Source organism: Castanea sativa, chromosome 1 (genome assembly GCF_040712315.1).
Source record: "Castanea sativa cultivar Marrone di Chiusa Pesio chromosome 1, ASM4071231v1".
Taxonomy (NCBI): domain Eukaryota; kingdom Viridiplantae; phylum Streptophyta; class Magnoliopsida; order Fagales; family Fagaceae; genus Castanea; species Castanea sativa.
In genome coordinates, this window is record NC_134013.1 from 90,380,573 (window position 1) to 90,397,873 (window position 17,301).

The 17,301-nt window shown below is 29.6% G+C and overlaps 1 protein-coding gene across 2 annotated transcripts; it reads left to right on the top strand.

Moving 5' to 3' along the window:
* Positions 1 to 8,322: 8,322 nt before the first annotated feature.
* On the top strand, positions 8,323 to 15,854 carry LOC142621754 (uncharacterized). 2 transcript variants are annotated; one of them, XM_075795106.1, is made up of 16 exons: positions 8,323 to 8,549; positions 10,398 to 10,517; positions 10,954 to 11,013; positions 11,118 to 11,183; positions 11,288 to 11,383; positions 12,155 to 12,238; positions 12,325 to 12,443; positions 12,557 to 12,658; positions 13,171 to 13,287; positions 13,632 to 13,697; positions 13,792 to 13,858; positions 14,554 to 14,607; positions 14,680 to 14,757; positions 14,920 to 14,976; positions 15,057 to 15,095; positions 15,380 to 15,854. In XM_075795106.1, the coding sequence occupies exons 1-16, from the start codon at positions 8,532 to 8,534 to the stop codon at positions 15,473 to 15,475; spliced, it is 1,239 nt and encodes a 412-aa protein (XP_075651221.1). In that variant the 5' UTR covers positions 8,323 to 8,531; the 3' UTR covers positions 15,476 to 15,854. The 2 variants fall into 2 exon arrangements, with proteins under 2 accessions (XP_075651221.1, XP_075651222.1); XM_075795107.1 differs by lacking the exon at positions 14,920 to 14,976 and having other exon boundaries at positions 8,393 to 8,549.
* The last annotated feature ends 1,447 nt before the right edge of the window (positions 15,855 to 17,301 follow it).

Genomic DNA, 17,301 nt, shown 5'->3' on the forward strand with positions numbered 1-17,301 from the left:
CGCTCCCAAACATCTTCTTCCACTTTAGGACTCTATAATACGCATGTCCAAACACTTTTCCTAGTTTTTTTTTTTTTTTTTTTTTTGCACAAAGGTGAGGTTGAGGTTTCAAAGAAAAGATGTGGTACGTCCTCGACATTTTATAATATCATAAAAAAAATTATAGACATTAAGTTATTATTAGTTCTAATCAATTAATAATTATTTGTTAAAAATATTGTAAACGTAGCATTTATCTTGAGAGAATTGTGATGCTTAGTTCTGTTTTGAATTCAGACCAAAAAACAAAACAAGATAAATGTTATATTTACAACATTTTTATAACGAATGTTAAGTAGTGGGTTGTTACCACTTAAAATTTTGTAATTGTAACACTTCTCAAACAAAAAAATAATAATTATAAATGAGTTTAATGTAATTTAGGCTAAGGTGGATAACTTAACCAGCTGTAGTGCTTTAATTGGGGAACCTATATAAATGAGTTTAATGTAATTTAGGCTAAGGTGGATAACTTAACCAGCTGCAGTGCTTTAATTGGGGAACCTAAACCACACCTAAAGTAATGTATTTAAGCTTTGCATTTTATTTTTATTTTTTTGATAATTTGATAGTTATAATAGAATGAGGGGATCTAAATCATAAATTAAGAGGTGTCAATTGAGTTACAAGAGTCCTAGCAAACACTTTTTCTGTTTTTATCTATTGGAAAAATTACATTTTAAACCTATAATTTAGGGATGTAACAAATTAAATTTTGATATTTCCTAAAAATATTAAATTAAAGTATTAAACTATGATTTTTTTTTTCAAAAATTAACAATATAAGAGTTTTTCTAAGGCATAACAAAAAATCAAGATACTCTCATATTAGTCTACTACCTCACACATGACGCATAAGTTATTAAAAATAAATAAATAAAATATTATGATGAGCTCATGTGTGAGCGAGTAGGTTAATTTGGGAATATATGTTGTAAGTTTGTAAAAAAAAAAATTATCCCCAAGTTTTAAACACTCCCCCAGATAACAATTAATTAGGCCATGTTTGATGAGCAAGTTCTAACACACATTTTCATATTTTAAACAACTTTACACAAATTTCAATACACTTTTTCATCCACACGTATATTAAAAACACCCAAACAACATTATTTATATGGGCCTTAATTTCTGCATTTATATATAAAGACCTCCAAGAGATTGCCATTTCATAAATCCTTTAAGGGTGATGTAATTTATACTTTTTTTTATTATATTTAACAATATGAATAGTTTGATATGTCTTGAGAGCCCATAGTTTTTGGTAACGTATTTGCAAATATATATATATATATATATATATATATATATATATAACAAAAATTTAAAAGTTAGTTTATTTATTGAAAGCTATTTATAGAAGAAAAAAAAACCAAATAAACTACAAATTTATGGCCAAAAAGACATCATATCAATAAAAAAAAATCTATAAAAGTCATTCTAAATCGTAAAATGAACTCCATTTAAATAGGAATGATCATTTTCTAAATTAAAAAATAAAAAAATAAAAAGATTATTTTGTGTGGAGTGTTTTGGGCCTTGGAGTTAGAAGTGGGATTTGCTCTTTATACGCCCGCCCGTTAGATCTTTGTAAAGCGGGAGCCATGTCACACAAAAATTCAGGCCCAAACAAATACTCTTCCAAGTTCCAATACCAATAATGAATTTATGGAACATAATGAAATATTACTTTTTCTTTGGGGTCAAAACATAAAATATGGGTGCTTCGTTTTTTTTATTTATAAATATATATAAATACACAAACATACTTAGCAAAAAATTATAAAAAATATATAAACTTGTCAACAGTAAACAGACTCAACACTCATATGCCCAAAAGAATAAAATAATCAAGAATTATTATTTGAAATTACAAAATATGCCTAAGATTTTATTCTGAATATGTGTCGGTTTGAAATTCGCTTATTTTGCTAAAATTAAAAGTTTTTTGTTTGAAGTATTATAGATAAAGGTAAAATTTAGTTTAAATAATATAATAGAATCTATGAATAACACAAAAAGATACCATGAAACTCATAAATAATAATAAAAATAAACTAAATAATAAAATAAATTAACAAAAAATAAGCTATCCAAAACGCAACCTAAGTTTGGCACTCTGTTATTAGAAAATTCATGTCCTCTTCTTGCTTTATGTAAGTTCTTTTACAACACATGCAAAATCCACTTTTCATATAACTTTCTAAACTTTCAACACGTCGTGAAGTAGAAAATAGTGGAAAAGTACCTACAAAAAGAAAAAGTTTTCCAATAAAGATCAGATCAGAGAAGCACCTTTTTTTTTTTCCACACTGAAGATTAGAACAAAGTGTCATAATCTTGAAATTTCAAAGATTTCTTTGTAGTGGTTTATAAATATAACAAAATTTATGTATAGTTTCTTTTATATATATATATATATATATATATATATATATATATATATTTTTTTTTTTTTTTTTTTTTACAAGATAATCTACTCAGCCTCAATCTAAGCTGTATATATTGCAGCCCTTCCCGAAACTCGAACCTCGACTCTTACCCCCCACACCCCACAAGCACTTATACTTGTAGAGTGACCATTGCACCAAGGGTATGCGATGGTAAAAATAATTAGGCAGGAGCTACTCTTATAGTTTCTTAGATTTCTTAGATGTAGTAAATTAAGTTCCTAATCTATACACACACACATATATATACATATAAAACCAATTCCAATAACCATAACAAATTCTACTATAAGAAGCCTCCAAATTTTACACATCATCTAATTATTTGTTATTTTTTATGCATATTTCCTTTTCTTTTTTATTTATTAATTAACTTATGCTTATTTTTCGTGGATGGTACCGATTCTTTTTCTTCCTCTCCTCTTTTTAGTCTCTCAAATCTAATTGTTTCTGTTCCAGCCGGAATCCTCCATCTTTGTCACTCTCTTTCTCGAAGCATTTATAAGGCATCATCTTGTATAAAACCACGAAAAATTATATACTTATCATTCGCAAATTTCTAAACTCAACTGACAATTTTTTGACTTTTTATGAAGTTTATGTCCATCTTTTTTATAATAAAAAAATTATCAATTATGTTCATCTATTAAAACTACAAGTAAGTATACTACTCTAAACCTAACTTAAAAAGTAATGTAATATACCAGTCTCACACCCAAACAGTGGTCTAAAGCCACGAATAGATTCAAACGTTTTTTAATAATATTTTATATTATTATTTTTAATATTATTTTGTCAAATATTAAACTATCTAGTATTCAACTATTTGGGATACATAAATAATGTGTTTAGTGGTTTATATATATATATATATATATATATATATATATATACACACACCCAAGTTTTTGACTTTTTGTTAACCTCTCTAGAGCTTGCCACATCATTATCATTTTATAATTTTTTAACAAAATTGTATTTTATATATTTTTTTAGTCTTATCTTCTTCTCCTATAATTTCTAAGTTGATAAAAATTTTAATTTGATTACAATCCAAATTATTCTACAACAATTTCTTTGATTATGATCTTTTTTATTTATTTATTTAAAATTTGCATCATACTTAGTTGATACCTATACAATACCTATAGGAAACTATTTTAAATTATAAAATAATTTTTTTATCAACTTTTAATTAATTTTTTTTCATATAAGACTCTCTATTTGTTTTTTTTTAATACATGTGATTTTAAATTTAACTATCCCGTGCATTGCGATGATTAGTGACTAGTTAAGTTTAAAAATATGGTTGTTTCTCTAAGAAAAAAATAATTGTATTAATCAAAGAAGAATAAATAGTTTTATATTTTTTAAAAATAACTAAATTCAATATATTATGTGTTTGAATTTAATTGAAAATTCAATATAGTGTGCATAAAAAATTGTATTTTTCACTAATATCTATTAAAAGGTAGAAAAAATTGGAGATGCCCTTTTCTATAACAAAAGGAGACAAATTGAGTTGCTCTAGTGGCTTCAACATGGTACCAAAATGCCAGCCTGGTTTGGTTGGCTATATCATTGGGCATTACAAGTAAATATAAACTATTTGAAGTATATGCCTCTTGATACCGCAATCACAGTCACAAGTCTAATTCAATCATCATATGAAACTGTGAAAAATTGTGTTTGGCATTTTGACTAGGACCCAGCTACGCTAGTGTGTCATGATGGTTCCAACTAAAATGCCATTATGGGTGCCCTGTCATTAACAACTAATCCTAGTATTCCATGACCATGACTACTATCATAATCTTTGTTGAAGAGTATGTTCTTATTGGTAGTTAATTTACTAGATCCACTGATTTGATAGGAAAGATAATGGGTAAAACTAAGCACTCTTTTAGGTATAGTATATTTTCCAATTAAATTAACACACATCATTGTAATAAAATTAATTATTAATAGCTTGTAACCTTATGCATATGTATGGATACACTTAAAGATATACAATATGATGCATAATATAATTTATATATATAAATTAAATTCTATTGATAGTAATTTTTATATTTTGTTAATTAACTCTTTAAAAAAATTGTAAGGATATTATTAGGTATAAAATGTAAATTATCCATGTTATTTTTTTTAATTATTGTGAAGCACTTTTTTTTTTAACGTATTCATTTATTTTAGACTCTTTGTTTTTGTACTTAATAACTCATTTGAATGAATATTTATGATGTGGTACCACATTTGATTCTAAAATTAAGAAATAAAACTCTTTAAGAATAAATAATTTAGGACACATGGCACACAATTAGAACTTTAATTTGGAATTCTAATTTGAGTTTCTTTAAGCTTCACTTATTAAAGATATACAATATGATACATAATATAATTCTTATATATATAATTTAAATACTATTGATAGTAATTTTTATATTTTGTTAACTCTTTAAGAAATTTTGTAAGAATATTATTAGGTACAAAATGTAAATTATCCATGTTATTTTTTAAAATTATTGTGAAGCACTTTTTTTTTTTTACAATTCATTTATTCTAAACTCTTTGTTTTTTATACTTAATAACTTAATTGGATGAATATTTATGATGTGGTACCACATTTGATTCTAAAATTAAGAAATAAAATTCTTTAAAAATAAATAATTTAGGACACATGGCGCAAAATTAGAACTCTAATTTGAAATTTTAATTTGAGTTTCTCTTAACTTTACCTATTATTATTATTATTATTATTATTATTATTATTATTATTATTATTATTATTGGAAAAAAATGATTATATTTTTATTGATCAATGCAATCGTATGTTTAAATTAAATTAGAGAACTTAACGTGTTGCATTTAAGAAGGTTTACCTCTAAGTTCTAACCGAAAGCAATAATGCTTCTTTATTCATATCGGTGTTGCATATTTATGTCAAACTCAGCCAAAAATGAAAAATAAAGAAGGCATACTTGCAGTTATTGGAAGTAATGGGTAATATGAAAGTTATATTTTATGTTTAGTTCTATTCTATGAATCATAAATGATATCAGGTTTGTAAAATAGGGGATAAAATTAAATAAAATTCTCTAAGTTTAATACCATCCCTAACCAATTTAAATATGTGTTTGAATGGGGTTATATTCATTTGCTTATTTTATCTAAAATCTAAGTTCTATTTAAAAAAAGAAAAAATGAAAGTTTTAAGAAGTTGTACTCATGTAGGTCGAATAAGTCAAGAAATTTAATTATCCAAACGTAAATATTAGTAGTATATAGCAAAGAATTTATTTATTTTTGCTGAAGAAGAGATCATTTTTTGTGTTGAAATTTCAAGAGCAAGAGAGAGAGAGGAATGATAATTCAGATAATTAAAATAAGGCGACTTGACAAGTTGGCCATGATAATCATGAGGTGTTATATATATTTGGTGATAAGTATGATCTAACAAGTAATCATCTATTATTGGTTTAGGATTTTAAAATTATGAGCCCAAAATCGATTTTTGATCACGTCAAATTCTTCAAGCCTGAAAGAGTCAAGCCTAACAAAACAAAAGAAGCTTTCATGGAGAATAATTGAATCATATGGCTCTGACGTGGGTTATAAATAAAATCTTTTGCCTTTATTTCCTAAAAAAAAAAAAAAATCTTTTGCCTTTGTCAATTTGTCTGCGGCGTACAAGTTTGGTTGATTATTTATTTATTTTATTGTTTTAGTGAACCTGCGAAATTTTATTGAATTAATAAATATATGATTTTATTTTCCTCAATAATGCCATAAAGTCTTCTACATATAAAATAAATGATATCAATTTGTGTGATATAGGATGCACTCAAAAACATATAATATTCAAAGAGCCATGTTATATAGACGGAAAAATCTAATAAAAAATATATACAGATTAATATGATGATGACTTTACATTAAAGTGAAACTCACATCATGATAAAATACCTTTTGACGTTTACTAATCATGCATATAAACAAACAAATACCTCCTCGATACTCATTTTCAACCTAGCTGGTACGAATAATACACGTGTGGTTGATCTTGAGTGATCCAATTATCAAAAGTTACAGGATTTTTTAAAAAAATTATTATTTGTTTAGATTTAATAATTTGCTATAATTTTTGGCTTTGATAAAAAGCTTGGTCTAGTATAATATACTTTTATAATTTTATTTTTGTAATTTTAAGTTTTTTTTAAGGGGTAAATTTAAGCTTTTGAGTTAACTTAATACTTTTAGAGTAACTTCTTAATTGAAAATAATCACATTAATGCAAAATGCTTACACAAATAAACTGTCAAGTATCAAGTATTACCTGTGGTTGTGGTCATGTTCCTACTAACGTGTGTAGTATTATAATTGTACTTTTATTTAATACTCTCATTCTCATAGTAATATTTCCTCATAAATTTGAGCAATACCATGGATTCAATTCCTCTACAATTATGTGAAATGACTGAAAATTACTCTCGAGCTATTGAATATTATAATTATGCCTCATTTGATGCATACTTTAGTAAAAATAAATTTAAAAATTAATAATATTTTAAGCCAGTTATGTTATATTGAAATTCATTTTAATAATCCTCTTAGATTTCTCTCCTGTCTTTGAAAGGTTAAAAGGCAAAAAATTATATTATGAAACGACATTAAACATCCCTCTCACAACATGTGTAGGTTTTATTGTTGTGAAAGACATGCCTTACCATTTTTTTAAATACTCATATTTTAGACTAATACTCACTCCTTTCAACATTGTAATGACTTGTATCATTTTTTTTTTCATTATCTCGAAAAGAGAAATGATATATTCACAACATTTTTACAATAAATCATAATTGACAGGTTGTTATTGTTGAGGCAAAAAAGTAGTGTTAGGTTCAAATTTGAATCAGTAACAACTAACCGTTTATGATTTAATGTAAAAATATTGTGAATGTAACACTTCTCTTTTAAAAATTGTTCTTAAAAGTAAAAACCAAACACAGATAATATAAAAATTATTCTCTAAAAACTAGCTTCGCATTCAATTTTTGAAAATCATTTTCATAAAAACAAAAACCCACCTACCAAGCAAAGGACTTAAATTTTAAAAAAATAGTACTTAAACTACCAAATTGAAATCAAATTTCAAATTAAAGGTATTGTAACTTGTAATTAATAAATAGAAGAAACAAATGTTGGCCAATCAAAGCGAGTACCAAAAAACTTTAAACACTCTCGAATCTCTCGCAAATTTTACACTACCCCATAATCCTAGTTCCTAACATTTCGCGTGTAACTGGGGACGTTAGTTAATGCGTTTCAAGTCAAGTTCTCTTAACCCGAAGTGAACAACAAGCAAAGAAAAAAAACAGTATCTCTTAAAAATAAAATCACTTTCTTTGATTTGACACACAGTACTAAAAGACAACAGTCTCACTTTCTTCTCTTATTCTTATCAAACTCTCTCTCTCTCTGACCCATTAATTAAAGTAAAGACTCAAACTTGCAACACAAAATATACACCAACCAAAATAGTGTTTCTGTCTCTTTCTCTATCCGAACCTGTCTTTGTCTTTTACTGGTTTTCTTTGACATTTACTTAGCACACGGTTTGATTTGCCTTTTTTTTTTTTTTTTTTTTTTTTATCCTTATTGAATACGGCACCATGTTGACGTTACACTACAGCACCAACTTGATGAACGTCCTCTGAATCTTCTATTTGCTTAGCTATAATGGGTTTTAGTTTAAGTATAAAAAAAAAATGGTTTTTCTTAATTAACACTAAAAGCTAGTACTTATTCTTCTCTGTTTATTATTCTCAATGGTTTTTATTACTTTATACTTTTTAGTTTCCATTCCTTTCTTTACTTTCAAACTTCCCTTCCTTTCCTTCCCTTTTGTAATTTCAAAAAGGCGGACTCTTTCTCTCTTTCTCTCTCTTCTCTCTCTCTCTCTCTCTCTCTCTCATTATTTGTATAAATACTTTCTGTGCATGCTTTTGGTTTTCCCAGAAAGCAAAACAGCGAAAGGAGGAAATGAAGACTTTCAACCCTGTAAGCTTTCCTTTTTCTTTCTTTCTCCCTGTACATGTATATGCGTATGTATGTATACCTTGTGATCGAATTCATAGCTCTACTACTTCTTTCTGTGCAGTTTTTTTTTTTTTTTTTTTTTTTGAGATGAGCTTTTTATTTTTCTTCTTCGTGGGGTTTCTAGAAAATGATATTTAAACTGTTTTAGGCTGTGTTGGGCATGATTGGTGGTAATTTTCTATTTTGGGTTTCCTTTTTTTTTTTGTTTGAGTTTCTCTCTCGGAGTCCCGTTTGGTTTCTGAGAAAACAGAGGAAACAGAGAAGGGGTGTGTTTGGAATTTGGAAGCGGTTGTTTGTTTCATTGATTTTCTCTCTTCTTCTTCTTCTTCTTCATTAGTTTTGTTTTTCTGGGTGAGTTTGAGTTTCTATTTTCTTGGCGTCCCGTTTGGTTGCTGAGAAAACAGAGGAAACATAGAAGGGTGTCTTTGGTTGATTTGGGTTCAATTATACAATTTCTTTGCAGTTTAATCAAAAGGAAGGTCTTGTTATTTCGTATAATTTAAGTTAGTTATTTTAATATTATATGTGTTTGGTAACTGAGAAAAGAAAAGAAAAAGGAAAGCAGCAAGAATTTAGAAGTTCTCATGGAGTAGTATTTGAACAGAGTTAATGCTTCTGTTTGGCTGGATTAGAATCTGTTAAGAGTTCTTAAGGTAACTTTATCATAGAGTTCCTAAAATCCTACCCATCCATTGAATTTGATTTTACCATGTCTTCAACATTTGAACAAAAGTTGACTATCACTAATTTGGTATTTATTTGAAATTTTGATGACATGGCAGTCCACTCATTTCAAAATGGATGGATAAGATTTTATAAACTCCATGGTGGAGTTATTAAGTGAAGAACTCTAGAGGATCTTAATCCTGTTTAGCTGATTTACTTTTCTCAATCCCTCCTTTTGTCTTCTTTATCTTTTTACTCCTCCTTTTAGTTTGGTTGAATTTAAAATTTAAATTCTTCAAATTAGATGTTGAGCTTATCTTATCTATCATAAAAAATAAAATAAAAAAAATCTCACATTTTTGCATTTTTTTGACTCCATGTAATAGTTTGCAAAGCCTAATGAAAAGAAAAGAAAAATAATATTTTGAGTATTATTTTTTACTCAATTTGGTAGACATTCTTGTTTCCATGGATCACAAATAATGAAAATGATTTATTATTCAAAGTTTTAACCTTTCAATTTCTTATGTAACTATTTTCTGGAATTTTTTATATTTTAAACCAAAACAAATGATAAAAATAATCTATTACTCAAAGTTATAACCTTCAATTTCTTATGTAACTAAACCAAACAAATAGATGATTTTCATGTTGTTTTTTGCTACATACAGTTTTAAGTAAAACACAAGTTTCCGGCCATTATACTAGATACTCTTGCAAATATGTCTATTGAACTAATGGAAAGAATGTAAAACTGTGCATATGAAGTATTCTGGTTGGTGAACTATGTGGTAAAATGCTAACTTAATGAGGTAGCATAAGATTGCATACTGACATAGTGATATGAATACAACATGGGTTAGTAGATACATAGAAAGGAGGACATGTTCGTGGATAATAATTGACACTTGGAAATTTAATTGAGTAAGAATTTTGCATTAATGTGATTCTCTTCAACCGAAAAGCCAGTACTGGTTTAGTGCGCAGAAATTGGGGAGAATGCTTATGATATTACAACCGGGTTTGATTTATTTATTTAATTTTGGTGTACCTGTCGTTTGACATCCTTTATTACTTGATTGTTGTGCAGATGGATTGTGATGAAAACTCCTCATTCTATTTCTCATTTGTTTTTGTTGTCAGGCTCCTGGACTCTCAAATCTAAAGAGTAGGCCGTGCGTCTGCGGTTTCTTTGTCACAGTTACTTTGATTTGTGGTGCTTACTTCATTGGCAATGCATTTGTTGCAAAGGAATACAAAGAAGTATGTATGTCAGACAGAATAGGCTCTTTTTAAATATTACTTACTGGTCATATAAATTTTAGTTTGTGTGGGCGATTGATGTTCTCTAGAGAGAATATTCTTTGAATTGTTGAGGACGAAGTTTGTATGTTTTGATGGAATGTATATTGAGCTGATGTTAACTATTTAATTTAGAAAATATTTTGTGCCTCACTTTTTACATTTAATTTAGAAAAGTGTTCCTTTACACCTAATGATTTATTTTAGTTCTTCTTCTTCTTTATTGGTTTAAAGTGTCAGAAAAAAACCTGTCATATCATTTGAGTTTCCTGGCCTTCATGTCGTTTCAAAATCTGTCATTTAATTTAAAATTCACACTGATATATGGAAAAGATTTGTGTGATGATTATACTTTACTAGATTACATACATCATAACTCTTGAAATCACACATGCAGAGGTTCACAAGATGGGGAGAAACTCCTACTATGCAGAATACAAAGTCTAATACATGCAAGGTGTGTCTTATTAAAATAATAAAAGGAATTCCTTTCTATATTGGCACATTGAGTTGACTTTTTTCCCCTAATTTATCTTTTTCTTTTCCCCCAAAATACCATAGAGTCGATGCAGGCCTGTTGGGAGTGAAACTCCTACTATGCAGAATACAAAGTCTAATACATGCAAGGTCTGTCTTATTAAAATAATAAAAGGAATTCCTTTCTATATTGGCACATTGAGTTGACTTTTTTTCCCTAATTTATCTTTTTCTTTTCCCCCAAAATACCATAGAGTCGATGCAGGCCTGTTGGGAGTGAGTCATTACCAGAAGGAATTGTTGTCAAGACATCTAACTTGGAAATGCGGCCATTATGGGGTTCCAAAAATGTAAGTGAAGCCACTGATCAGATTCTCAATGGTTGGATGGCAAAATCATCAGATATTTTATAATATTTCACTACATTTTAGTTGTGCTTTTGTTAAATTACATGATAATTAAAAATTGGTATTACAAATTGCTAAAGAATCATCCAAGCTTTCCATTATTTGTGATTCAGGACCAGTGTATGACTGACAAAATTGATGTTCTTTTTTGTTGCATCAAGTTCCTTGTATCTTTGAAAATAAATTAAAATTTTCCAAAATCCTTTTTGAATTATAGGCAATCAATTATATTTGTCTCTGATGCATGAATTGTTTTGGGGATGCCCATGATGGTAGCATCACCAAGGGAGATCATATTTTTCAAAGTAAACCATTCTTTGTTCCATGACAAGCAAAAGCTGAAATTTTGATGGCATTATTTAACTATATTTCTCAATATTAGCAGGTAGGGTGACCAGACGAAAGAATTATTCTGATTTTCCAAAATCTAAAGGATATGCAGTAAAAGTTGCTTGAATAATTTTATCATCTTGCCACTACCTGCTAAACCCACTGAGATGCCCTGTGGATGCCCATGCTTATATAGCAATTGTGCCAAATTGAAATTTCCTGAGAATAAGATATTCCGAACATTTCATAGTTAAGACTTAAGAGACGTACATTAAACCATACACTTGCACTAATGTGTTGATCTACTTGGCTTTTTCCTTTTTTTATCTTCCCCATTGTTTTTAACACATATAAGGTGCACATTTCAATGTTTTTCAATGTCAGAACAATGCAAAGCCTTCACTTAACTTGTTAGCCATTGCAGTTGGAATCAAGCAAAAAGATTTAGTGAACCAAATTGTGAAAAAGGTGGGTCTTGCTTGCCTAATTCCCTTGTATTCCTGATTTTTTTTTTCCTCATATTTTTTTTGTAATGTTTTTTCATCCTTTTGCAGTTTCCTTTAAGTAATTTCGTTATAATGCTTTTTCACTATGATGGTGTTGTGGATGAATGGAGGAATTTTTCATGGAGTAAAAGTGTCATACATGTGTCTGCAGAGAATCAAACGAAATGGTAATTTTGATTCTTCCTAGATAGTTGTTTCCGTTTAAGTAATAACGGGAGGTGGACGTGTCCAAGTCTCAATGCATAAGGTTAATATGAAACAATACCATGTCTTGATGTAGGTGGTTTGCCAAACGATTCATGCATCCAGATATAGTTGCTGAATATGATTATATATTTCTTTGGGATGAGGACCTTGGAGTTGAGAATTTTGACCCAATACGGTAAGTATGGCTTGCAGTTGCTTTATCGGAATATTCTTGACTATCGTATACTGTTTACTCTCAAAGTCCACCACCAGCTCTCACTGCATCAATGCTTTTGACAAAACATGTTAATCTAAATGTTGAAATAAAAATCTGGTGTGTAATAGGCAAATGATAGGATCCTTAGAAATGTAAAACTAATGACCATTTCTCATGTTGTGGGAATAATAACGTTTATATCATTTCTCTTTTATAATAAAATATTTTTTGTAGTATGAATAAAACCCTTTTTTTGTATTGAAAAATATAGTCCTTATTCCATTAGAGGAGGTGCTTCTGTAGGAGATCATAGAGGAAAATATCTTGTATTGAAAAGAAAATCAAGCATAACCGATAATAATAGGAGAAATAGTTCCTAGCTGTAGACCCTGGAGATATTAACAGCATTATATAATCCCCCCCCCCCCCCCCCCCCTTTTTAATGAGCTCAGATTTAAAGTCCAATCCTAACTATGGTGAATCTGTTGCAGATATATATCTATTGTTCAAGAGGAGCAACTTGAAATATCACAGCCAGCACTTGATCCTTATAAGTCAGAGTTGCATCACCCAATTACTGTACGCAAAAAAAGATCAAGGGTACATAGGTCAGTGTAAAATCTTTTCCAGAAATAATTGGATACTGCGTTAATAGACCTTTACTCCAGTTATTCAACAATAAATTTGAGCACTCATGTAGAGGACTTACTGCCCCTTTTCTTGGATAAGTAATACGGCCTTTCATCAATGGAATAATGTCTGTTTTGTGCTCACTTGCTTAGTAGTAGTATCTTTTTGAACACATGCCACATCTTTTGGAATCTGTGAATCATTGGCTTATGCAGATCAGATTATTGTCAGTTTCTTATAATTGTAATGGAAGGCATGCAGTACAATTGTGTTTGACACATTTTCACTTTTTTATTTTTTATTTTTTGGTTTTAAATAACAGAAGGTATTATAAGTTCAAAGGCGGTGGACGGTGTGATGCCCAGAGCACTGATCTTCCATGTGTAGGGTACACAATCACCTGCTCTGTAACTGTTTCATTGTTATATCATTTACTTTCTCATCCTCATCAATTTTAATATTGGATAAAACCTGTTATACAGTTGGGTGGAAATGATGGCACCTGTGTTTTCAAAGGTGGCTTGGCGATGTGCATGGTATATGATCCAGGTATAGAATACTCAAACCACCACTGCATAAAAATAATGGTCACTGCCAGTGCTTAACAACATTGAATTGCATAAAGAGGAATTTTACAAATTAACACCAAATGAATTAAGGTATCAAAAGGATTTCATTCTCAAGTAATTAACCTTATCAAATTGATACGCTTAAGCAAGCATCATGGATTATGTCCCACCTACTTTATGTTGATTGCAATTTTTCCCCCAGCTGTGTTAGCCTGTATAGGTCAACCATATATGTTTTAAATGATTTAAGAATGTTAGTTTTGAAATAGGATAAGATTTTTTTCTATCCAACTGATATCAGGGTCTTGCATCAAACAAATCTCTTTCTATGGACAGTTGGGCACCATGTGGACCTGAATTGAAACTGACCTTTTATAATTGAATTAAAAGATTCAATCAGCATGAACCATGTGTTACAGGTCAACCTGAATCCACACTGGAAACTTAATGGCAATGGAAACACACTTTTAAAATATGTATTTGTCTCTGAAGAATCTGTATTTTTTTTTTTTTGAGAGAATGATGAGTGATTCTGTAAATTTAAACACTAGATCAGGCTGGTAAAGTTTAGAAGACTAACCTTAAGTTCAATCTGCATCTGATTGCTTTGTTCAGCTTTGCATTGCATCTTCCTTACTGATAATTGTTCTATAATGTTTTTCCCCATCTGTTCAGAATGACTTGATCCATGCATGGGGCCTTGACAGAAAGCTTGGCTATTGTGCGCAGGTAACTATTCTGTCTTACAGCTTCGTTTTTCAACTCTCTTGAGGGTCTTTTTGATGTTTGGACTTTTTTCAGGATCGAATGAAAAATGTTGGTGTTGTTGACTCTGAGTACATAGTTCATCTGGGTCTTCCCACACTTGGTGGCAATAAGGCAGGACATCTTCCTAATTTTTATATGGCACTATTTTGGGACTTAGTTGTTTAGAAATACTTATATGAGTGGTTGTCTTAATAGTTTCTTGTCTCGGTCTGTGGTATTTATGTTGAATGTTTGGGTTGTCTCTCACTTTCAACTTCCTGTTTATTCATGTAGGTAAGCAATGATTCCCTGGCTCCAATTTTAAATGAAAACTCAAACTCAGAAGCACTGGTACAGTTTTTCTAAAGCTTAGATTGAGTTGTACTAGATTCTTCACTGATGTATAATGCGTTCTCTTTTAAATTTTGTAGGCCCCATCTGATTCCAATAAAGCTGATCCTAGATCTCAAGTAAGCCTTAATAATATTCCTATGATAGTGGTTGCTAGTATGTCAATTCTGCAAAGTTCTCTATCTATGTGAAATAATTATCTTGTGCATTGTCCATCTCACAGTGTGTGGGTCTCATAACTATATGTGATCCACCCACTGTGAGAGTAAAAATGCATATATGATAAATTAGACACCTTCTCCTCTATGTTGGTGTTTGTATGGGCTGAGAATGTACATCTTCCATTGTATTTCACCCAAACCAATTATCGAAAAAGTAATTAGTGAGTGATGATTTTATTCAGGTCAGGTGGCAATCCTATGCTGAAATGCGGATCTTCGAGAAAAGGTGGGCTAATGCATCAAAGGAGGACAGTTGTTGGATTGATCCATATCAATGATCAGTGAACCAAAGTACCCATTGATTTGATTTATAGAGAACCTTCATCCACGCAAAGTGCAAGGTTGACACCCGTTCTAATACAAAGCCATAGAAGTTATACAGATTACCATGCATACAATTTTGCCGCAATGCAAAAGAAACAGCTGATGTCTTATACTCTTTTTTTGGTCTTACACTAGGAGCTTGTAATGCAGTATAGCCGGCTTTTGTATCACATAGATTTCGCCCTGGCCAGGTTTTTTGTATTATTTATTTAGCAAAAAGTTATAGAGAATAATTTTCCCTTACAACATGGGAGATCCCTGACACCTGGAACATTTTTTGTAAAGGTTGTTGATAATTTTTTCTAATGCAAAGTAAATATTTTTCCCCCTCAATTTCAGTGTCTTTTTTCTCTTGCCTTGGTGGCTGAAACCTGTTTTATAGGCGGGTAATTCATGCTTCTTATCTGTTGATGTTAGGTTTTGATTCTAGCTTATGCTAATCAAAACACCCAAAGAAAGTTCTCCAAGAATCCCCTTTTCCCTGTCTTTAGTCTGATATTAAGATCATAATCCAATATTAAGTATTTAAATTGCATGATCAGCTATTTTGGTTTGCTTAGAGGTTAAAAATGTTGAGATGTGAGTTACCAATTAGTGGGATATACTATGGCATGGTGGCTTCTTTCTAATATTTATATAGTAGCATTCATCTCCTATATCAAGTCCTTCTTCATACTCTTACATGGAAGATAACAGAATGAACTGAATCATAGAAGTACTATTTATTTTACTACTGCCTCACAAAATGACTTGGCAGCTTATATGTTGTCTGAAAGGCTTGAAGGGAGAATCTCACGGATTAAATTAATTTAGGAATTATTAGACAACTTTGATTTTATATATTTTTTTGACAAACAAAAGGTCAAATCTCACTAACTCATGAGATTATAAGAAATAAACAAATATTTGAACTGGCGAACTCACAAACTTCAAAGTTAAGTGAGTATTTGGGTATCCATAGTTTTCGATAGTTTATTTTTACTCTTTTTATAAATAAAAAGAAGTATATAGTTTTTGGGATGAATGTGTGGCAAAAAGTTAAAATATAGCTTATTTAAAATAAAATAAAAACTAATTTTGATGTATTTTAAAATAATTAAAATTTTGAGACAAACAAACTACACAAGATTAATCATTAACACAAGATTATTTGATATTTAACTACACACAAGATTAATCATTAAAACATCTTTAAATTTGAAAGACAGAATTGTATTAGTTGTCTTTGGTTATGCTTAACCTAATGTCTCAGTTATTTAAGGAGCATTTTGCATAAGAAAAATTATAGGCATGCTTTGCTTTGATTTAATCAAATGGGAACATATATATATAAGCATATGACTCTTGAAATTATTATTTGCTTTCTTCGACTTACAAAATATTTCTATTGGCGATTTCAGCTCTACAAACTTACCTAGTAATACCATCCATCTGATGCAAACAAATCATCTATACAACTACACCCAAAAAAAGATTAATGACTATCATGTAGATGGTCGTCAATCGGTGAGGTAATCCACAATATTGGCATTGTATATCTTACACAAGAAACCAAAATCAATCTATGATTTGTCTGGATATATATATATATATATATATATATATATATATATATATATATATATATATATATATATGACCCAGAGTTCTCAGCTTCTTCTACAGCAGAGGACATTAATTAAGAAATTGATGAAATTGGTCTCACTTCCATTTTGTTACAAGGTCTTATTCTATTCTGCAGTTGTCTCCTTTTGTACCCCAATTCTCTTTGACATCTATA